This window comes from Erythrolamprus reginae, chromosome 1 (assembly GCF_031021105.1).
Source record: "Erythrolamprus reginae isolate rEryReg1 chromosome 1, rEryReg1.hap1, whole genome shotgun sequence".
In the NCBI taxonomy this organism is placed as follows: Eukaryota; Metazoa; Chordata; class Lepidosauria; order Squamata; family Dipsadidae; genus Erythrolamprus; species Erythrolamprus reginae.
The window spans coordinates 204,563,965-204,587,007 of record NC_091950.1 but is presented as its reverse complement, the minus strand read 5'-3'; the positions used below and the strand labels follow the sequence as shown (position 1 = coordinate 204,587,007).

The 23,043-nt window shown below is 40.0% G+C and overlaps 1 protein-coding gene across 1 annotated transcript in view; it reads left to right on the top strand.

Moving 5' to 3' along the window:
* The window catches only part of NRP2 (neuropilin 2), a gene marked incomplete at its 5' end in the record, with an annotated part of 101,374 nt that overhangs the window by 11,627 nt on the left and 66,704 nt on the right, over positions 1 to 23,043 (top strand). The window contains 4 exon segments of the mRNA XM_070757322.1: positions 1,449 to 1,593; positions 5,040 to 5,389; positions 10,954 to 11,098; positions 18,578 to 18,694. Coding sequence (XP_070613423.1) covers positions 1,449 to 1,593; positions 5,040 to 5,389; positions 10,954 to 11,098; positions 18,578 to 18,694 — 757 coding nt within the window.

Here is a 23,043-nt window from a genome sequence, read left to right as displayed (position 1 = left end):
GCAGTCTCCTTAAGCCACATCAAAGGGATGTATGTTAAGGTACATACAAAATTTAGTGATTCATGTATCCAAAAAAAAAAATCCAATTAGAGAACATTATGTGAAAAGTTGATTGTTTGAAATGCAGAGACCATATTACATATAAAACCCAATAGACAGACAGACAGACAGACAGACAGACAGACAGACAGACAGACAGACAGACAGACAGACAGACAGACAGACAGACAGACAAGTACCACCAGCAGCACCAGCAATAAAAGCTACAGTATCTTGTTGTCTGGTGAGATCTGTTAGGACCTGTTTAGGGGTTCCAGAATGTAGAAGGGGCTTGTGTTTGAGCCCCCTCAGTGATATTCTCTCCTCTCCCCTCTGGAACAACCTGCCTGAAACTGGAAGTGCCCCTTCCTGAACGTGGCTTGGTAGACAGCTCTTTAGAAATGCTGCTCTCCAAATGAATGACCCGTCTGGGCCTTCTTGCTTTTATGGTTATGCCATCAATTTTCTGTGTTTTAATGGTATGCTGTTAATTGTAAATTGCTGGACTTTTTTTGAAATGGAACAGCATTGAAGTAATAAAAAAAATATGGGGACAATTTCTTGTATAATTTTTTTTTGTCTTTGTGTTTAACAAAGAATAAAGCAAAAATTGCTGCTACTTTCCCAAGCTATTAAAAAGTAGAAGAAAAAGGAAAGAAATGGTCCATATGGTAATTAAGGATTATGACCATCTGGTAAAACAGGAGTTCGTTCAAATAATTCTTCAACATACGTTGCGACAAGTCTTATTCTTATTGAAATGTTTTAATTTGTCTGCACATGGACATAAAAGAGAAGTGACTGGCATCTTTTCTTGGACGGATTATAATTCCATGGGAGAAACCACAGCATTGTACACCAAGCACAGTCTTCACTTATTAATTTGTTGATTTGAATCTGCATTGCCAAAATTTACTGGAGACAATAATCATTACTGCTTACGCCCACTTTGTAAATATTGAAACTCAAATATGAATGGGTAAAATCTGTAGTTCAAGTTATTTTTGTTTTGCATGCTCTATTTTAGGCAAATGCAATCTAGATTTTAGGAGGGTTTTGAACATCTTGCACTTCTGGGAATTAAGCCAAGGTGCTTCAGATTTGTCTGTTCAAAACCAGAAGTAGTTCTTATTTAATTGATTTGTCTGGAATTGTATTTTTAAGTTGCTGTTGCGATACAGTAGGACTGAATGGAGTTTCATCCATCCAGTTTAGTATTGCCAATTGCACAAGGGGGAAAATGCTTTTTCTAAAGGTGGTTCAGAGTTGAAAATTATTCTTAGCCAAGGCAAAGAATTCAAATGGAAAAGTAATTATTCCACTATTCTGTATTATTACATAATACATCGATTATATTTCCTATATGTTACTTTCTATTTTGTTCAGCTTTACACATGTCTCTTCCTCAGGTATTTCAGGCAAACACTGATGCTTCTGAAGTGGTTCTGAACAAAATTCATGCTCCAGTGCTGACTCGGTTTGTGCGGATCCGTCCCCAGGTTTGGCATAGTGGAATCACCCTTCGACTGGAGCTGTACGGCTGCCGAATTACAGGTGTCTATCCTTTTCTGTCGCTAAGAAAGACTCACCATTTCTGCCTTCGTTCAACCCTACAAATTAACATAGTTGGTGTCACAATTATGGCAGCTTCCTGTGCAGAGAAATATTTTGAGATGGGCACTTCAGATTATTTCATAATGCTGTACAATTATAGCTTTGGGAAGGGGATAGATATCACTTAGCCCCAAACCTCCACAAACCAAACCAGCCTAATCCACTTACTCCACATTCCCTTTACAGTTAGTCCTCACCCTGTGAACATAATTGGTACCAGAATGACAGTTATAACTTATGCTGGTTGTTGAGAGGATGACCATGTCCAAATTTATGACTTTTTTAGCAGCAGTCCAGACCCATTGTTTGCAATGAGCATTTGTAGCCTGAATCCAGAAGTAAATGTCAGTTTCTGGCAAACAACCCCCCCACCCCCCGCCTGCCAAAAAACCCCACATTTTGTAAATTGCAGTCACATGACCACAGGGGAGGGAAGGGGGAAGTCATTAGAATTTAGGTAATAAATAGTACCTGAAGGATGCAGTGGCTCAGTAGCTAAGACACTGAGCTTGTTGATCAAAAGGTCGGCAGTTCAGCAGTTAGAATCCCTAGTGCCACGTAATGGGGTGAGCTCCCACTACATGTCCCAGCTTCTGCCAACCTAGCAGTATGAAAGCATGTAAAAATGCAAGTAGAAAAATAAGGAGCACTTTGACGGGAAGGTAGCAACATTCTGTGCGCCTTTGACATTTAGTCATGCCGGCCACATGACCACAGAGATGTTTTCGGACAGCGCTGGCTCTTTGGCTTTGAAACAGAGATGAGCAACGTCCCCTAGAGTCAGGAACGATTAGCACATATGTGTGAGGGGAATCTTTGGCTTTTAGTACCCAAGGAGGTCCATCATAACTTTGAATGGTCACTAAGTGACTGGTTGTAGGTCAAGGACTCCCTGTTCTAAGACCTTGCCTCTGGAGAGAAATTTTCCATGAAAGTTGACACAAAAGGCACAAAAGACTTACCAAAAAGATCATAATAGGAATCCAGTTTTTCCCCCTCAAAGATTTCCTGCATTTTTAGAGTTTCTAAAAGCTGTGCATTCTTTTAGAAACTCTAAAAATGCATTTGTCTCCTTAAATTATCCTGAAATGCATTTTTCTTCAACTTGCATACTTTAAAAAATGCAAATGCAGCTGCTGAGAAAGGAAATGATATTTCATATGGTAATCAGGGAGAGAGGTATTAAAGCTTTCTTTTTCTGCTGTGGTCCTAGTGCAGATTGCTACATCAAAGCTTTATATGCTATGGGGAAATTCCCATTCCAGTGGCTGCAGCTTGGTTTTTTTTTTAATGTGAAGGTTTATTAGGGTGGTGCACAAGTTTATGCCTGAGTCAGCCCAGCAATGCAGTTCAAAGATATGCATACTGTCCTTGTGGTCTTCTTAAATAGCCCATTTGACAAAAGTTCTGTTAGCCTCATCAGGCACCTCCTTACCAAGTAGCCCACAATTGGTTCAAAAGCTACCATTTTAGGGAACACACAATTTATATTCACATTCTCCTAAACTATTTTGTATCCCTTTAGGCTTTGTACCAGGAGAATAGAGTCAAGGCTTTATTGCATCGTTAAGGTTTTCCATATGGTTTTCATATGGTGTAACTAGGCATTGCTGCTAATCAATATTTGGGAGTGGCTAAGTGAAGTTTGGAAAATGCCTAGAGTTGATATTGGGTTTGGCACAACACGATTGCCTGCTACAAATGTTGGAGGAGAAGCAATTGGCCTGTGCAAGTAATCACTTGAGGTTGCAGTCATGAAATGACCAGGGATTTAATGACCCCTCACCCCATCATTTTTACCTGATTTGGGAATGTAGAGCCACTGCATCATGATTCCTTTTTTTTTTTTTACATAGCAAAAAGATTTCAACAGTTTCTTAGTTCAAGTGACATTATAAAATCTGGAAATTCTGGCTCAGGGCATACCTAATTCTGCAGTCTCACTGGGATCCTTATATACAGTACTGTAATCATAGTTTCCTCTAAGCTGAGCAGTGAGCAATCGCTCACTTAAAAATCATCATCAACTCAGAGTTTTGCAAACCTGCCCAGAAGCCAAGAGGGAAAGAGTGAGAGGGAAGGAGAGAGAGAGGAAGAGAGGAAGAGAGAGAAACAGATAGAAAAAAGAGAGGAAGGAAAAGAGAAAGAGAAAGAATGGGAATAAGGAAGAGAGAAAGAAAATCAAAATCTAGTTTGAAACTAGCTCAACTATTTAAGTGGCATTTTGATATTGATAGAGTTGCCCTATTATGAGCTCACTGTTATAGACACACAGTACAGTATTTTATTTTGAAATTCTCTGAGGCAAAACAGGGTGGGTTTTTTATTTATTTGTTTGTTTGTTTATTTATTTATTTATTATTTCTGTGCCGCCCAGTCCCGAAGGGACTGCCGCTCAGACACTATACTTTTCCGCCCACCCCCCAAAGAAATTAGAGGGAACACTGACTGTAATTGCTTTTCTTTCTCTCCCCCCCCCCAATTATTTGTGGCTTCATAAGCCAAAAGTAAATTTACATGTAAAAAGAGAACATTGAGCCTAGTCACCATTTGAATTGTTTTAACACTTGATGGCCTCCACTTGTGGTTTATCTATCATTTGATTGGATTTAATTGATAGCTTACTTTTTAAAAGAGATGGAACAGCAACCAAAATGCTACTACTGGATGAATGTTTAGCTGGAAGCAGAGACCAGCTTGTATTAAGAATTTTTGGGTAGGGTGTATTTTAAGCCACCATGGAGGGGCCCTTGTAACCCATGAAAGCTGGAGTCCTTAATACTCTCTGAGCATGTTTGTTTTCTTGCAGACATTACATTAGGTAACATCATTATTGGTACCCATGAAAGCTGTTTATAAAGCAAAGCAAATCTGCCTAGAAGTTGATTGCAGTGAGACATTATTCTTCCTATGTCATTGCAGAATTTTTATCCCCCACCTGATCCTGCATAATAGCCGAGGTGGACTTGAAAAAATTCAGCAAGGGTTTCTCTGCCTGGTTGCTGGGTGGATGTGGCCTGGTCAGTCTCCTGCACTACATTGGGCGGTGGGGGGGCATTTTTGCCCTCCAAGGCTCTGGAGGCTTTCCTCAACCTCCAGGAGGGTGAAAACAGGGAGCCTCTGGAGCCCTTCCTGAATTTCCAGTAGGCCCATTTTTTGCCCACGCTGAGCCTCCGTGCACGCACTACACTTACCTGTATCCAAAAAACGCCATGTGGGGACTTCTGTAAGGGGCAGGGTGGTGCAGCCAGCCAGGAGTGGGATTTGAGAGTTCTCTGAACTGCACAGAATCTTAGCTAGAGGTTTTCTCAAACCCCTGTGAAGCCCCAGCAGCCCTCCCCTGATAACAGCCATTTCTATGCTCACTGCTGCCCCTTTCCATCCAGATTCACCCTGTTCCAGTATGTTGGGGATGCTTTCAGGACTTATCCCAGACTCTCAGATCTCGGCTTCTTCTACCAGAGAATATCACTGGGTTCCTAGTGTGGCACGGCTAGTCAGCAGCCGCTCAGGGTGGTTCCCACGCATCCCTCAAGCCCAGCCTAGTGAGGAGTGGCTGCAGGTAGATCTGGGCCTCCCAAAGAACGTGAAAGGAGTGATTATCCAAGGAGCCCGAGGTGGGGACAGCATCAATGTGGCGGAGGCCCGAGCTTTTGTGAAGAAGTTTAAAGTGTCCTACAGCATGGATGGGAAAGACTGGCATTCAATACAAGATCCCCGAACCATGCAGCCAAAGGTAAGACCTCTGAGTTGGAATGTAATAGGGTGCTACTGGGCAGTAGTACTCCCCCCCCCTTTTCTTTCTTCTTCCTTTCTGGTGAAATTTGTTATAGCAATAACACTTAGACTTATATACCGCTTTACAGTGCTTTACAGCCCTCTCTAAGCAGTTTACAGAGTCAGCATATTGCCCCAACAATCTGGGTCCTCATTTTACCAACCTCAGAAGGATGAAAGGCTGAGTCAATCTTGAGCTAGTGAGATTTGAACTGCTGAACTGCAGTTGTTATGGCAGGTTACACCATTGGTGGCTTTTGCTTCAGGAAACATGACCACTTCAAAGGGCCCTTGCACAAACCACAATCCTATCTGCAAAGTCATATGTTTCATCACACTTTTCATCACACAATCTTATTCTATTTTGGTAATTAGTGGTTATGCAATTGCTCTCAATGAGCTGCTTAAAGTTGAAATGATTGAAGTAGCATAAAACCATTTAAGATAAATGTGTGTTTCAAAAGGATGTGGGAAAGAGGAGGGCTCTTATCTATGGATGTACTTCCTCCTCCTTCCCCTCTCTCCCTCTCTTCCTATTTAGCAGTAGGATCATCTTTTTGTGATGGAAACGCTGGAACACTTACAAGCTGGAAAATGTCATCTATTTTTTCCACTTATTTCTCTTTTCCCTCATATAGCAAACTTACACAGGGGCCTTTTCATTTCAAATTGCACGTGAAGGCACACGAAGTTGAATATGTCTTTAAATGCCCAACGGCAACCATTGACCACTTACTGTGAATGGAATTAATAATGATGATGATGATAATAATAATAATAATAATAATAATTATTATTATTATTATTATTATTATTATTATTATTATTATTAATTAGATTTGTATGCCGCCCCTCTCCGAAGACTCAGGGCGGCTCACAACAATGATAAAAACAATATTATAGTGGCACAAATCTAATATTAAAAGAAATAACTAAAACCCTATCATATTAAAACCAAACAACAGATGTTAGAAATAAGTACCAGTCAGTTGAGCAGCAGATGTTGGGGAATGTTCTGTTGATAGGCTAGAAGTCACAATATGTCTATACAAGAAAGTCTCCTCTGCTTCCTTGGGCTCTTCTTCATGCATTTTCCCCAAAGTGCATGAAGCTGCCTAATCACCAGGCTTGAAATAGCATTTTACTGCTGCTGCAGATTTTTGGGGGAGGTCTTTGCAACAAAAGTGCAAGGTTAAAAAAAGCAAACTTGTCTTTCAACTCAGTATCTGAGGAGGGGGGATGTGCCTCCCTCCTGGCCCACAAGTGTTTCTCTGCTTGACTGGGAGAATGGAAAATGTAGGGCTGAGATTGCATCCACATTAATGTTTGGTTGATCCCTGTTTGGACCGGTTCTAAGAACCAGTAGTGCCAGCAGCGGGAGGCTCCACCACCCCATCCGGGATGCTTTTGCGCATGCACAGAAGCATCATGTGCACGTGCGTACTTGAACCAATGGCAAAATTATTTAGAACCCACCCCTGATCAATATCCAGCATTCCCTACATCTTACCAACAGTTCTATCATGCTATTGCAGGGTATCTTAGTGTCTTGGATAGGCAGACAGCAAGGGAGTATCCAGTTAGAAATGTGCATGCTTTTTTTAAAATGAACCATTACAGGGAAGAACCTGAGATGAGCACCACCTCCTAGAGTCAGACACGACTGGACAGGGAAACCTTTGCTTTTTTTTCTTTACAGTTTATTTAAAGCAAGAGGATGGCTTAGTCTGGATTACTTTTCCCCCACCAACGTCACTATTTCTGCAAAGAACATTTGGCACATCCCGGTGCACTAAGTGCACAATTCTGTGTCTCTGTGTGCACACGCATGCATCTGAGTGAGATTTTGCTTCAGCGCATGTGCAGGAAGCAAAATCTCATGCACACACACAAGAGATTTTGCTGATTTTTTTGCTTCTGCGCATGCACAGAAGCAAAAAATTGCTGACATCTCATGCACATGCACATCCTCTCGCAAGATTTCACTTTTTGCTCATGCACAGAAGCAACATTTTGCTCAGACGCTCACATGTGCATGCCAGAGATGCAAAGCTGAGCACGCAACTCAATTTTCACTACTGGTCTGATGGCGTCGACCATACTGGTAGGAACATGCTACTGGCACAGCCCTGGTTCACTGTCTCCATTTTATCTCCCCAGTGAGAAGTAGGGTATTGTTCTTCATATGATTCAGAGGAAAGTGAGGATATATAGAGTATAGACCAGGGGTCTCCAACCTTGGCAACTTTAAAGCAGCTTTGCTGGCTAAGGAATTCTGGGAGTTGAAGTCCACAAGTCTTAAAGTTGCCAAGGTTGGAGACCTCTGGTGTAGAACATTTATGATAAAAAAAATAGCCTGCTCCAGAGCCCATATTTGGGTTGTTCTTATGAACTTGGTTCATTTTTCCAAGTTTTCCAGTGACATTCTTACTTGTTAAGGATTCAAGAGATGAACTTTTGCACCACTGTTAAAATCTTAGTTCAGGAGGACCAAGGCTCTAAATCATAGACAAACATTAAGTCTAAGTTTCTGCTAGCCAATTACTTGAATTAGTACATATGGTATCCGAGAGAGGTGTCTTTTAGAACTTGATGGGAAAATGTATGGGGCGGGTAAGGAGGGGAAGACCATTAACAGCCAAGTCAGAAGTCAGTAGTGTTTACACTAGAAGTCAGTAGAGCTGTACCAGATTTGAATCAGTATATCTGGTATCAACATCTAGCTACGAGGAGGCATGTCCTGTGCCAAAGCACGCTGTGTGGTTTGTCAGATGAACTATATCCTGCTTGGCAGCAGCATCCTGCTCTCAGACATGGAACTTTTCAGTTGACCATAAACTCTGGCAAGCAGAGGAAGGAGTGAGATGGAGACAGAGGGCAGGGAGAGTAATTTTGAAACTGAAGCACCATATCCTGGCTTTTAATTATTTTACTGATCAAATGTATTTGAAAATAACTTCCTTAGCCTGTACCAAAGGTGAAAAAGCCTTATCACCTTTCTCTCTTGCTGTTTTTTATTACTGAAGTCAACCACCAAAAAGTATGCTTAAGCTGTCATGTTTATACAGCATGCCACTGGATGTACCACAAGGTGATTGAGATTTGTTGAGGCTTTTCATGGATTTGTTGCGCCTTGAAGTGAATGTGAATCAAGATCACCAAGTCAAGGCTGCAAGTTTCCTATGCATAAAAGATCCCCATTTTCAGAATTTGCAGTTGCAAAGGCGTCTTTAAGTATGTTCATCAGAATGATCTCAAAGCTCTTACCTTTACTACTTGGAGATCTAAGCTTTCCATGTATGAAAGAGTTGAGCATTAGGAAAGCAGGATTAACTACACTTTAACTAGATACTGTAGTTGGATCATCTATGAAGAGTTTAAGTTTTTCATAAACTGTGTAAATATGATGTGGATATATGTAGCCTGAAGCTACATTTATTATTTGGCTTACACCATACTTCTACTTATAGTGGTTAACAAAACTTAAGAAGAAACCACAATGTAAAGAAAATTAGAATTAAGTTTGGTAGAAGAGATACATCTTTGTAGATTTTCTGAATGCTAAGAGAACAAGTGCAGAGCACAGGAGACTACATTTCAAATTCTTTCCCGTGGGGCAGAAATATGGGCCTCTGACATGAGGGCATCTTCCATAGGATTTATCCTGCACATCATAACAAATGGAGGTCATCATGAGTCAGACAGCCTCAAAGTTATTGAAATTTTGAAGACACCTCACAAGCATTTGGTAACCAGTGTAGATCTTTCAGTAGAGAGGTCATACAATCCCTGTATCTTATATTATTAGCTGGCAGTCTACTGTAAGTATCACATTTTGCTCCACTTGCAGCTTTCAGACATTTTTCACAGGTAATGTCACGTAGAATACACTTCAGAACTAAGAAATGACATAACCAAGATTTGACCAGCTCTTGCCCATTGACTTGTTTGTTTAATTTATGGCATGCCTTTCCTCCATGAGCTCAAGGCAGTATTGTATATCTCTACACTCCAATTTACTCCTACAGCAGCCCTGTGAAGTAGGTTGGCTCAGAGTCACCCAGGGAGCTTTCCAGGCTGAGGATGCACATGAACATCTGTCTCCCCATGTCAAGTTCAAATCTTAACCATGGTTACGCTGTAAGCTCATATCGGCTGAAGTTGTACATATCAAACTTTCTACACTGTGCTGCATTTCTTAAAATCCAAAATAAAGGAAATTACTGTTCCAGGCTAATGCAACTGAATTATAATCAAAGTAACCTAGGCTCACCGGTACTTTTGCAGATGATATTGTTTGCATAAATGTTTAGTATTCACTTTGTTCTCCTATGGCAGCAAAATTTATTTTTCAGGTTTCCAGGGAAAAAAAACCTGTAGAATTTCCCTAGATAGTTCAATCATTGGTACATTTAAGATAGAAAATGTTTTCTGATAATCTTGGTCAACTTTGGTATAAGACGTATTTCTTGGTTGGGTATTTTTCCTGTTACCTTTTCTAATAGAAGTAACATTCAATGAATGCATTGTCATTTATTCTTGAAAAAGCAGCTTCAGTATTGCTTCATCTTAATAAAAAGCAATCTGCTGACAAGATGATACTGACAGCTTGCATTCTTAAATATTACAAGCTTCTGTGGTTTGGTCTAATATGTCAGCAATTGAGGAAAAGCCATTAATAATACGAAAATAGGAATGTGCTATACTAAGGTGCCCAGGAGTGGCATATACTTACGTTGGTGCTTTCTGAACTCACCCAGTAGCCACAAAATCCCAGGAAAATCTGCTTGCGGGATAAGGAGATGCTAATAGCTCTTGCATTCTCTGAAGCATCTTGTTGCTCCCTGTGGTGCTTTCTTAATTCAAACACATGTTTTCCATAGATTGTACAGGTGGCTTGTGTACTCAGAGGTAGATGCAACTTCTTTCAAGGAGGTTGCTGACACCTAAAACCATACCTCCTCTGAAATATATTTTTGAATTTGGATGCAGAGAACAGCACATCCTTACCTGGAAGCTAACAAAAAGGCCCTTTTTCAAGTAGATTGAGTTTTTGCCATTATCCACCCCCCCACCCACCCCCAGCATTTTTCTGTTTTGTCTTTTCAAGGGTCATTTTGTAACCAATTACATTCTTAAGGTTGTCCCAGTTCATTGCAATGGGCCTGAGTGTTGCTTAATAAACACATGTCAACCTCATGATGTCACATTGCTATCACGTGATGTTTTGTAATGTTTTTCCCATTCATGGACCTGGGGTGAGTGTGGCCTGTTGCCCAGAGTCTTCAGAAAAAGGTGGCATACAAATCAAATCAAATCAAATCAAATCAATCAATCAATCAATCAATCAATCAATCAATGACTCATTAGACCCATGGGGTCAACAATACTCCTGGCTTAATAGAATAAAAAGTGCAAGTAAATTTAAAAGAATAACGATTCTTTCAAAGAGTTATTTTACTATGTTTATTTATTTATTGCTCTAAAACTAGGAGAATCCTATTTAATCTCTTTTTCTCTAAGATATTTGAAGGAAATATGCATTATGACACCCCCGAAGTTAGAAGATTTGATCCTGTTCCTGCACAGTTCATCAGAGTTTACCCAGAAAGATGGTCTCCAGCAGGGATCGGGATGCGATTAGAAGTCCTTGGGTGTGACTGGACTGGTAAGAGCTCTATGAATCTATTTCATGCCATGAATCCTTCAGCCATTTTGGCCTGAGAACGTTTGCATAATAGTTTCTATATGAGAATCCACCACAAATATTTTCCTTTCCCCACTCTTCATGGCGAATAAGTCTTGCTCTGCTTAGAATGAGTAGAAATGTTTATTCTAATATGTATTCCTGTGATGATAGTGAACCTCTTTTTCAGCTTTTTGTTTTCAGAGTGACAGTATTAACTATGAAAATCCTGAATAGAAAATGTCTTAAATGGCATTTATTACTTTCATTGCTTATTCTCTGCCTATTAGTGTTCATCAGTTGGTGTATATTCTCCTTTCTGAATAATCTTCAAGTTTTGTATATGACTGGCTGTAGATGGTCAGACCCCTTTCCCTTGTAAATATATGCCTAACATCATATCTTATTAGGCTGTGGGACATAAATTCAGTGTCGATAACCCTATAGCACATCCCTCAAGCAAAAATAACAATTCTTTCCAAATGGTAATTAGAATGCAGATTTAAAAAGGAAGTTAAGTTTTCTTAGTTTTTCCTTCTCATTTATATTCTCCTTCCAACTGCTCGGTGCCAGGGATGTTCTTAATTGTGGTTTCTAATCATCTTCGGACAGTGTGGGGCTTCAGCTTTGAAACTGAGATGAGCACTGCCCCATAGAATCAGGGATGACTAGCACATATGTGTGAGGGGAGCCTTTATCTTTACCCTTTAAACATCTGAGTTGGGTAGAGAAGGCATTCTAAATCTCAGCACACATAAAAACAATAGCTTCCCTTTCTCTACCAGTGAAATAAGAGGAGTAAGGGGGGCCATGTGTGCATGTGTAGAATAATATATATGAGTGAGCATATATATTATCAGGGCTTACGATGGGGAGGGGAAGGAGAAGGAATGTATAACAGAAGAAGAATGATATGTAATGGTGTTGGTGGTGAAAATATTCTAATGCCTGCCCTCGTCCTGGGCCATTGAGTTGCACTTTTGTGTAATTCTCAAAACTGATGACTCTGTATGTCGGTTTTAATTATTGCCTTGCTCAGATTTGATGCTATATTTTGTGATATCCTTTTATGTTAATTCATATGCCCAGCAGCGTACATTAGGAAGAAGTTCAGTATAATTAACAGGAACATCTCAAAAACTAGGGAGACTCAGCGTGAGATTTCTGTACCACAAGGTTAAACTCTTATATTTCAGGATTCTTGAGAGAGAGTCCAATTATCTGTCAATCTTAGAAATCAAAACATTACACATATGATTTTATAAAGAAACTGCTTATTCTTTCTTTTGATGTGTAATCATAAAGTATGAAAATCGTCAGCTGGATTTAGCCCTCTAGCTTCCAGGCTTAGCTGAAATGATAAAAAGTGAAGCACAAGCTACCACTACCAACTAAATCCTTTTACTGCTGACTGTTAGAGCTGGAAAATTATGCTTTCTCTTTTATTTTGTTAAGATGCATCTAGCGTTCAGTCTGCTTTCCAGATGTCATTGGTAAGAAAAGGTTTGATTTCTGTTTGGAAACCACATCTGTAAAAAGCTTGTTTGTATAGATTGGCTTGGGCTGCACAAACTTCCAAAGAAGCAGTTCCCTCACTGGATTGTTACTACCTTTCAATAAACCAACTGCATGATTATTCAGCATGTGTCATCAGATATATATGAAAATAATAACACATCTACAATTCTAAGTTAAAATCGATAAACTAATCCTTTTTGCTATTGTTATGTGTCGCAGTAGATATTTTTATTTATTTATTTATTTTATTTATTTGACAGGCAATGTTTGACCCACAAATCTAAAAATGTAGCCTCAATGTAGAAGAGCTTGTGGATCCCTCCAAACTGTTCTGCAGAGGCATGATACTACCAGAGTATCCGTATATGAGTATAAATTGGTCAGGCAAAGTGATGCTACACTTGGAGAAAGAATTTTAGAAAGTTTGCATTAAATATTGATATACAGTATCACTTGGACATCCTGCCTGCCATTATTACAGTTGTCTTTGTCCATGAATCAGAACATAAAACTCTGAACCCATCTTACAGGATTGTCTTTGAGGGGAAAATGGGAGTGGCATCATTAAATATCTATGCAACCTTGAGAAAGCTGATAGATAGATAGATAGGTAGGTAGGTAGGTAGGTAGGTACAGGTAGATACTTTTTAAAATAAATGAATGCACACATATCGTACATTTTTGGAACAGAAGAAGTCTGCCGATTCAATAAACTTACAATTGGCAAAAATGTCAATACTCCCCACGATGACCAATGTATGTCTTGCTTAACATCATTTCAGACTGCAAATTGGAGGCTCATATGATTAAATGTTCTTTCAACTAAATGTTAGGTGTCTAGAAGAAAACTATAGCCTAGTTATACACTCATTAAAGCTGTTTATAAGAAATGCTTTTGCTGGGAAACACCTTTCAATCTATTATTAGAACCAGTACATAAAGCCTTAGGTTGATCATCAATTTGCAATAGTGGAGAATAACTGAAGCTTGGGTGTAGGATGTTACTATCCTGATAACATATCATTCAGAAACCAACCCAGAAGCTCAGAGAACAAACCTTCACCCTTAATCATCAGTTTCAGACTAGGATTTTTTTTACTTGAAAGACAAATCAAAGCTAGATCAAGAATGGACTAGATGAGATTAGACTAAACAATACCAGTCTAGGGTCTTCACATTCATCTGCCAGTTGCCCATACTACATCTCACTTCATAAAACCATTAATTAAATGCTTTTAAACCAATTTTTGGATACCTCTTTGAAGAACATGCTTATTTGTAATTTGGTGGTTGATTCTTTTTTAACCCCCAAGGATTGTGAGTTATGGTAGTACTTGTTTCTATTTGTTGCCTTAGTAACATCTTGTTAAATTATTTAAATATGCAGTAAATGACCACTTATGGTGTGACTTGCATATTTGACCTTTAAGCGATCTGTTTCTGGAGCCTTTCAGTAATAAGACCTGAAGTACCTCTTACAGAAACTTGTGCCAGGAGCATTTGGCATTCTGCTTGGTAGGAAGAAAAATTGAAATGTTAGGTCAACAGCTGGCTTGTTTCAAGGGCCTGCCAACATTTTTCTCTTCTGAAGATTGACAAATATTAGCTCGTGACTGGTCCTCTCTCCTTTGAACTTGCAAACATCTGGTTTCCATTGCTTGACAGTTTTGTAACAGGATCCACAACTGCCTCTTGCAGTACATACACTGCCCAGCAGAAGGGATACTATCTTTTGCATATGTTCCATTCTTAACATATGTTCCCTCAACTACTGTTGTGGTAAGTTTGCTTTGCTGCTATGAAATCTGTACAACTCTGTTGACCATATATGACACTGCAGAGCTTCCAAATTACTCCATCAGAGGATGCAGACACACTGTAGGGTTTTCATGTTCAGATATCACTCTCAAAGTTATGTTCCTGTTGTAAATCTTTGAGTGTAAAAGGGAAGGATTTAATGCATTTGAAGTTCAGCTTTGGATTTCTTGGTTCCCCAGATATTTTTAATAACCATTTTGTTCAATTCCTTTTCATGTAAGCAGCTGTTAATACCCTTGAATATGTATGGCTGTATAACAGATCTGAACTTATAAATCATACAACTCAGAAGTTGTGTAGGATTTTGTTGAAAGCATGAGAATGATTTTATACCGAGTCACTTGCTGAACAGCTATTTAGACATGGCACAAAGTAATCAGATGAAGTTTGCCAAGTAGCGAATTCCCAAACTCTCAGTTGAATAAGGTTTCAGAATCTGTCGGTTATCAATCTAAATAAATCTACTGCATGATAAAGGCCTCTGTATTAAAGGTTATGAACTGTAATCTGTCATGCTGGTCCAGTTGGTAGAAACATAGAAACATAGAAGATTGACGGCAGAAAAAGGCCTCATGGTCCATCTAGTCTGCCCTTATACTATTTCCTGTATTTTATCTTAGGATGGATATATGTTTATCCCAGGCATGTTTAAATTCAGTTACTGTGGATTTACCAACCACGTTTGCTGGAAGTTCGTTCTAAGGATCTACTACTCTTTCAGTAAAATAATATTTTCTCATGTTGCTTTTGACCTTTTCCCCACCTAACTTCAGATTGTGTCCCCAGTAGATAAATGCTTTTAGATTTCCCAGGCTAGGGCTAAGAAAGAGACTGCCCAAATTTCTCAACCAGCTTCTATTGCTAGGAGAGGACTACAGAATGGAACTCACCCTCCTCCCTCCCTCCCTCCCTCCCTCCCTCCATCCTTCCTTCTTCCCCCCTTCTCTCTCTCCCTAATATGCCCACATAGCACCCTAACATTACTGAATTGATCTCAACAGATCGACTAAATTTCTGCCAAATAGTAACATATTTGGTAAATGATAATAATTATAATTATAATAATAGTAAATGATATTCCTCATCTATAATTTGTGTTGGTATTTCATATCTGTGAACTTCATAATAACACCGGTCACTTAGAGTCTACCATACAATAATGCACAGAACGTTTCTTAAGAGGATAAAATGGTTCTGTGTAATGCAACCTGGGTTTTTTCTTTCTGTAAATTGAAGGGGCAAGTTCTTATTATGTACGTTACTGCAGATCTTTCCTAGAGTGGTGAGTTGTGACAGCCAAACGTAATCATGTGGTTGTCTACAAAAAGCCACAGAACTTTAGAAGATCTTCTTGTGCCTCATAGATATGCCATTTGAGGTGTTGCTTGACTTGTTCTCATGTACTGGCTCATTTGAATATATGTGTGTACTTACTCTTTTAATGAAAGAGAAAGGTATTATTCCTGAACTCAGTTTTCTTAGGGCTGCAGTAAATCTCTTTGCCAGTTCAAATAAAAACCAGTAAGACTACAAGCCTAAAAAAGATTGTTGGCCACCAAACCGAAAGATGAAAGAATTCTTTATTTCCTTTGGATCTGTAAATCAGTCTCTAGAAGGAACTTGAGCTAGGTTGATATCTGTGGCATGTGGGAAACTTAATTGCCTTTTGTCTATTACTTTATTATCCTGCGCATAAGGGAACTTTTCTATTAATTTTATGACTTGGTTGCTGGGAGTATGAATTCACTGCTTGGTTAGAATTCATCTGTCAGGTTTTTTTTTCCCCCTCTCCATTCTTTTTTTTTCTTTTTAGTTCTACTTGATTTCCAGTGCAAAATTTCTGTGCTTGGTTCATATTTTGCAAAGGTACATGTCCGCATGGTGTTTTCATAGAGACAACATAATTACTCATCTATGAGTAATTGCTTCCCTCTTTTCCCATTGCCTTGTGGATCAGACGCAGCTGTGGTTTTAATGGTCTTTGTTACCACGACCTTATGTTGCATCAGAGGCAAAGTGCTTTCTGAAACACAAAGGCCTGGAAGGAAGCATAGGCAGTCTTCAAGAGCACCAAGCACATGAACACAAGGGATGCAAAGTAGACTAATCTCAATCTTCATATTTGGACAGCAAATTAGGAGCAGCTGCAAACTGGTTGTGTTGATGCATGAATATAGCCCCCTTAGCATACACCAAGAATTCTGTTAATCCATACCTTTGGCCACATGGTAATCTTCCTTCTCTTGATTGTTGTGTATCCCTGTGTTCCGTGTGCTAGTTGTTTGTAAGCAACAGTTTAGCAGAACCACTCATTGAAAGTCTCAGAATAAGAGAATATTCACTGTAAAAAAGGGGACTTTCATGAGGGTTTGGATACATTCCTCAAAGCATTAAACCAGTAATGTTCTATAGCATATACAACATAACATGTTATCTAATTTCATTACTGTTCTGTCTGGGTCCCCCCAGACGCCAACACCAACTAAAAAGAGTAGCCAGACACACTGGTAAAAAGCAAAGGCAGTTTATATATTTGAAAGCAAACACAGGTAACAAAAACTGTTCTTACAGACAGGAACGTTATGAAGCTTCACAGAGGTTTCACGATGGCCAGGCAATAAAACAGGATTCTTGCTGGCAAAAACAACACTGGAGGTAATAAAACCCACGCCTCCCCCAAGTCTTCAGCCTTCAAAGCCACAAGCCAGGATCAGAGACGCCAAGAATCGAAGCAAGGTCACAGGACTCCCAATTGATAACTCTCCACAATACAGTAAGGGTGGGCCTGCCTTTTCAACCCTGCTGAGGAGAACCACACCCAAACCAAGCTGTTACCAATTCAGTGATGGAAATACCTTGCTAATTGGCCCCTTCTTTGGGCTGCCCGTCTCTGCCTCATATCTATGATAGCCTGGGCGTCTTCATCTAATGAATCCAGGCTACTCGCTGGGGAGAGGCCCCCCCGGGGGTCTCAGGCTGCTCTCCCTCCTCCTCTTTCTCTTCTGCCTGGTCCTCCCCCTCCTGTTCATCGTCCTCCCCCTCTGAGCATGGATCCGGCAGAGTTCCAGCCGTTCCCTGAGGAGCCTCAGGCTGAATCACAACAATTACCATAGAAAATAATCTACACCATCAATGTATATTCTTGAAATAAGAATATTTATGTACATGGAATGTTTGGGAGAGGACAAAAGAAAAATAAAAAGGTAGAAATGGACTATATTTCCACAGTATCAAAAAGAAAGAAATCTGAAAAAGAGAGATATTTTAAATATGCAAGATTAAATTCTTTATACTAGAGAGTTCTTTTTGTGTTAGTTGACATCCCTGAGATTTTGAGGTTGTGCTGAGGGCTGTTGCAAATCAGCTGGTAGGAAAAGGTGTTTGTTCATTCACAAAATGTCAAGACCTGTTTTAAAGCCCTTAATTGTGCACCACTGTTGATGACTCCAATATTTGTGGTTGCATCATGGGGCTTGGCCATATGCAGTATGTTTGGGGCTGGTGGCATGTAAATATGTATGATACTGGTAGTCCTTGACTTACAACCATTTGACTAGTGACCATTCAAAGTTACAACAGCACTGAAAAAAGTGGCTTATGACCATTTTTCACAGAACCACTGCAGCATCCCCATGGTCATGTGATTAAAATTCAGATGCTTGGCAACTGGCATGTACTTATGACAGTTGCAGTGTCCCAGAGTCATGTGGGACATGATCACAAATATGGGAGGAATCACCAGATTCACTTAACAACCATGTTACTGTTACATGTTAATTACAGTTATTCACTTAACAACTATGGTGAGAAACTCACTTAGTAATAGATATTTGGGTTCAATTGTGATCATAAGTCAAGGATTACTTGTAGTCACTTGCCTTCCTAAGTACTGGAACTTTCTGTTGAAGCCTTTTCGGATCTGCCAGATTATCATTCAAAGAACTTTTAAGTGGTGGTGCAATAACAAACTGTCCTAGTATTATTTATCCAGGCAAGCCGAGGCCCAATAGCAAGTGAATACAACTAAAATTCTCTCTTTCCTATCATATATGATTGCTTCAATCTAGAATCTGGTGAAATCATTCATTCGTTTGTTCTTTCTTTTCTCTTTTTTAAAATTTGCAGATGTGAAGTCCACTGCAGAGACACTTAAGCCCACGTTGAAGAGTGAGGAGATGACCACTCAATTTTTCACTGATGAAGAAGCAACGGATTGTGGTGATGGTTGTGTGGAGAATGGAGGTATTTCCTTAGCCAGTGAAAACATACCTTATGTCAAACAAGTTGGGTAAAGTGTGTGAGTTATAAAAGCTGCAATCGTACATATTTGTGTGATCAAGTACCTTATTAATTGCCGCTTTGAAGTTTTGAAACTCTATTCAGCAGGGGAAGAAAAAACCCCTCAATACAAGCAGGTAGATGCCATTTTAGCAGGCCTCAGCTCAGAACCTTTATGTCAGGACTGGAAAATCTAGACCTTCCAGAGGTTTTTATAATTAGGAAGGCTGGTGGGGACTTGTTGAAAGTTATATCAGAGAGTTCTTGATTATCTTCACCAATGGTCTGACCATGAGTTCAAGAGAGAGTTATTACTTCTCTTTTGGACCCTAAGAGTCATTATGTCATCAAACCCGTAGACTGTATTTGGGCCTTGACTGACTGCTTTCCTGCCACTCCTCTTTCACTTCCCAGCCAAACTGTTCCCTTCTATTGCTGTTCACATCATTTGTCCCCGCCCACTCAGGTTGTATGCAGCCGCCATTCCATCATTGTCTACTGCATGAATATACTCCATCCAAGGGGCCAGAGCACACGTCACTTTTGCCCTGTTGATCCCCTCCCAAAGGGCTTCCCTTAAGATCAGTCACCCTGCCATTTGCCTGATATTGCTTAGTATGTTATATCTGAGGTACCACATGTGAAGTATTAAATAGCCATAGGCTTTTACCTCCTACTCATTTTCTTTTCCCAAGGAGGAAGGCTCAACATCTCAAATGACAAGCCGTGGCAGGACCTCCATTCCATGGCAAGGGGTGCTAGATACCAGTGCTGTTGTTTTGCTCTCTCCCTGTGGCTGGTGTTTTAAGGTTAGAACTGCAAACCACTTGGAAGAGATGCTTCATAATACATGAGAACATTATGAAGTGGTTCTTTTTGCATCCTTGGAGTTACTGCCTCTCTTCTCTCTTCCCAAGCTCAAATGGCTGTATGACCTTGGAAGGGGATTGTGTCCTTTCGGGATTTGGGGTGGGTGGGTGGGGAGAAAGAAAGATACTTTCTCCCACTCCCTTTCATTCCATAGCACTTCTTGAAAAGAAAAGAAGTTGCTATGGAATGAAATGGAGTGGGAGAAAATTTTCATGACCCTGTGATGTAATGTAATACAGGTAGTCCTTAACAACAGTTCATTTAGTGATGGTTCAAAGTTACAACAGCGCTGAAAAAAGTGACTTATGATCGTTTTACACACAGCTGTTGCAGCATCCCCTAGGTCACATGATTCGGATGCTTGGCAACTGGTTCGCCTTTATGACGCTTGCAGTGTCCCAGGATCATGTGATTAGATTTTGTGAATTTCTGACATGAATCCAAATACCCTTGGCAACCACATTACTAACTTCACAACTGCAATGATTCACTTAAAAGTTGTAGCAGGAAAGAATGTAAAATGGGGGAGGGGGGGCGACTCAACAAATGTTTCACTTAGCAACTTAAATTTTGGGTTCAGTGGTGTTCGTAAGTCAAGGACTACCTGTAAGTGCATTCCCTCCCATTTTTCCATCTCTTTGGCTAGAAGAGAATAAACAATTCTCTGATGTCAGTGAGTTAGAAGCCACTTATAGAGATTGTTTGGCTATTCCAGTTGTATTGTTGTCAGTAATGAGTTTGCAGTTAAGTGATTGTTCTTGCTTCTCTCTCATTCTTAGCCAAGAAATCTCAGAACTGCAGAATGATATTATTAGTGACAGGCCAAACTCTAGAGAGGCTTGATCAGAAGTCTGATCTTATTTAATAGCAAGGAGTGAGTTACTTCACAAAACATTACATTGATTTATTGTAATGTTAAAAGTGGTTTCAGGGGAACTGCCTGATATATGGATACTTAAGCAATATCTATACTGAAGTATCCAGAAATAACCTTGAGTAGCTTCAGATAAAATGTTCTCTCCCTCCCTTCTTGCATTATTTTTTCAAATAGTGTGGAAGCATCTGCTTGTTTCAACTTAACCTTCTTTCAGACATGCTGATTTTCAGATAAGCAGTTAGCCTTGGGAAAATTCACCTGGAATTTCAAGTAATCTAACTAAACATTACACAGTGCATTGACGAATTTCTACTTCATCATGGATGACACTAATTGCAACCTCTCTGCCTTTTATTTTGATTTAGCCATGATTTTTAATCTCAAAATAATCAATCCTATGATTTATTTATAATTTTCTTTCTTTGGGTTTTTATAATAATTTTATTAAAATTATATTTACAACAATAAAAATCAACACAAATTGAAAAAAATAAAAGCAAAACAGAAAGTAGAAGTGCAGAAAAGAAAGAAAAAAGGGGAAAAGAAAAGGAGAATAAAATAAGAATATAGTTGTTGAAAGATTAATTTCCACTAACTAGGGTGGTGCAAGAACAAATTAAAAATGAAACCTTGACATATTATGAGAAAGGAGATTCATGTATTTCCCAGGGGGAAAAAAGGTTTGTTTTAGGGGGTAGGCTACAGAAAAAATGGGGTCCAGAGATTTTGGTTTTATAGGGAGACTGGTCCTTGGAGTGTGACCCCAGCGGATGTGGTTTGTGTATATGCTGGTTTTAGTGTATGTCAAAAGGGAATTCTCCTTCCTGTGCAGATTGAGGTGCTCCTGCCCAGAGCTTTGATTCTCTGTGTGTGAAATCCATAAAACCAGGGTCCCCAATTCCCAGTCCATGAACTGGTACTGGACTGTTGTGCACCAGTAATCAGTCTGCACCAACAAGCAAAAGGCCCGACAATGAGATGCTTGGCAAGAGCCTATTTTCTCCAGTCGGTGGAAAACCTTTCTCCATGGAACTAAAGGTTGAGGGCAGTGCCATAAAGGAAGGTGGCTTTCAGATACGTAGATTCCTCCCTAAGTGTGGATTTATTATGAGGGGATCTGGTATCTTCCTTATCCTGAGGGGATTCCTGCCCTGGAGCCAGTGAGATGCTAGTCTAAGTGTTAGTATTGTATGTTTATTTCGAGGCTGGTTGGCAGTTCAGAGGGCTGCTACATGTGTGTGTGGGGGGGGGGCAGATTAACTTCCAACATAGTAAAGGATAAATAAAGAAATAAAGAAATTAAAGAAATAAAGAAATAACTTCCTACCTTCATCACAAGTTAAAAACAATTTTAATAACTTACATCACCCTCTCTTTAATTATATGATTTCCTTCCATATCCTATCTCTTATCAAACAAATCTATAAAGCCTTGTCATTTTAATCGTGATATCAGTAAAAGTCCATTAAGGATTGCCAGAGATAAGATGTTCCATCCAGGCTACGTACTCCCATTGGCATTGCTTGCATCAAGGTTGTGTCCTGAAAACACATGTAGTTTCCTGTTCCTGGTTCCTGAGTGACTGCTGCCAGCCTGGGTGCACATGGTTACAATGTCTTCCATAGTCTGTGATGTGATAGGACGTGTGCTTCCTCCTTCAGAGCAAATGTCAGAGCAAATGAACCAGCTAAGGGTGTGCCCTTGTCCCTACTCCTTGATTCACTGGCTTGGATGGATGGTTGGGTGGACCACCTGCACTCTTACCTCCTCATTTAACTGGAAGCTCTTACCTCCAAAGCAAGTTGGGCTCCTTCTCTTCCACTCCAATAAAACACAGGAGGGGGGAAATGTCCAGTCCACCATCATATCTCCAATAAATACCCTCTGGTCTGGGGATAAAGCCCTACCACCACTTGCAGAATATCCTCCTGTGTCCAAGTGTCCCTGAAATGGCCTATTGGACTATTTTATTTCTCTCACTATTTAGCAATGGTGGTTGAGTTCATTTTACTTATTTGGTTCATGTCTCTGGGTGTGATAGAGTAGATGACTGATGAGTTGCCCCCAAAAGGGTCCCTTTTTGCCCTTCTCCAGGCAATTTGGCTCTTCCTCACTCTCAGTTATGTCCTTTGCCTCATGTCCTTCACCTGGGACCCCAATGTCTTTATCACTGTTTCTTGCCCTGACCAACTGCACACTTCCAATCAGTCTCACACATGCCCCACTTGCTCAGCTCACCTCCTCCATCATCAAAATTGTCTGGTCCTGCTCCTCTCATCTCAGCTTGCCTGCCTCCCCACTCATCTGGCTCTGTTGCACCTCTGGCTTCGCTCACCTATTTCCCCACCTACCTGGCTCCATTACGTGCTGCCTTGTCTGGCTCTGCTGCTTTCAACTCCAAACTTGGCTCCACTACACACGTGTTTGTCTGGCTCCGCTGCCTTCATCTTTCTCCTCTGTTTCATAGGTAATCCTTGCCAGGTGGGGATGATGGCCATGGTGTCAGCCGGTAGGCCTCTTCCTGCCTCACTATCTCTCTTTCTCACTCTTTCTCATAGTTTTATAA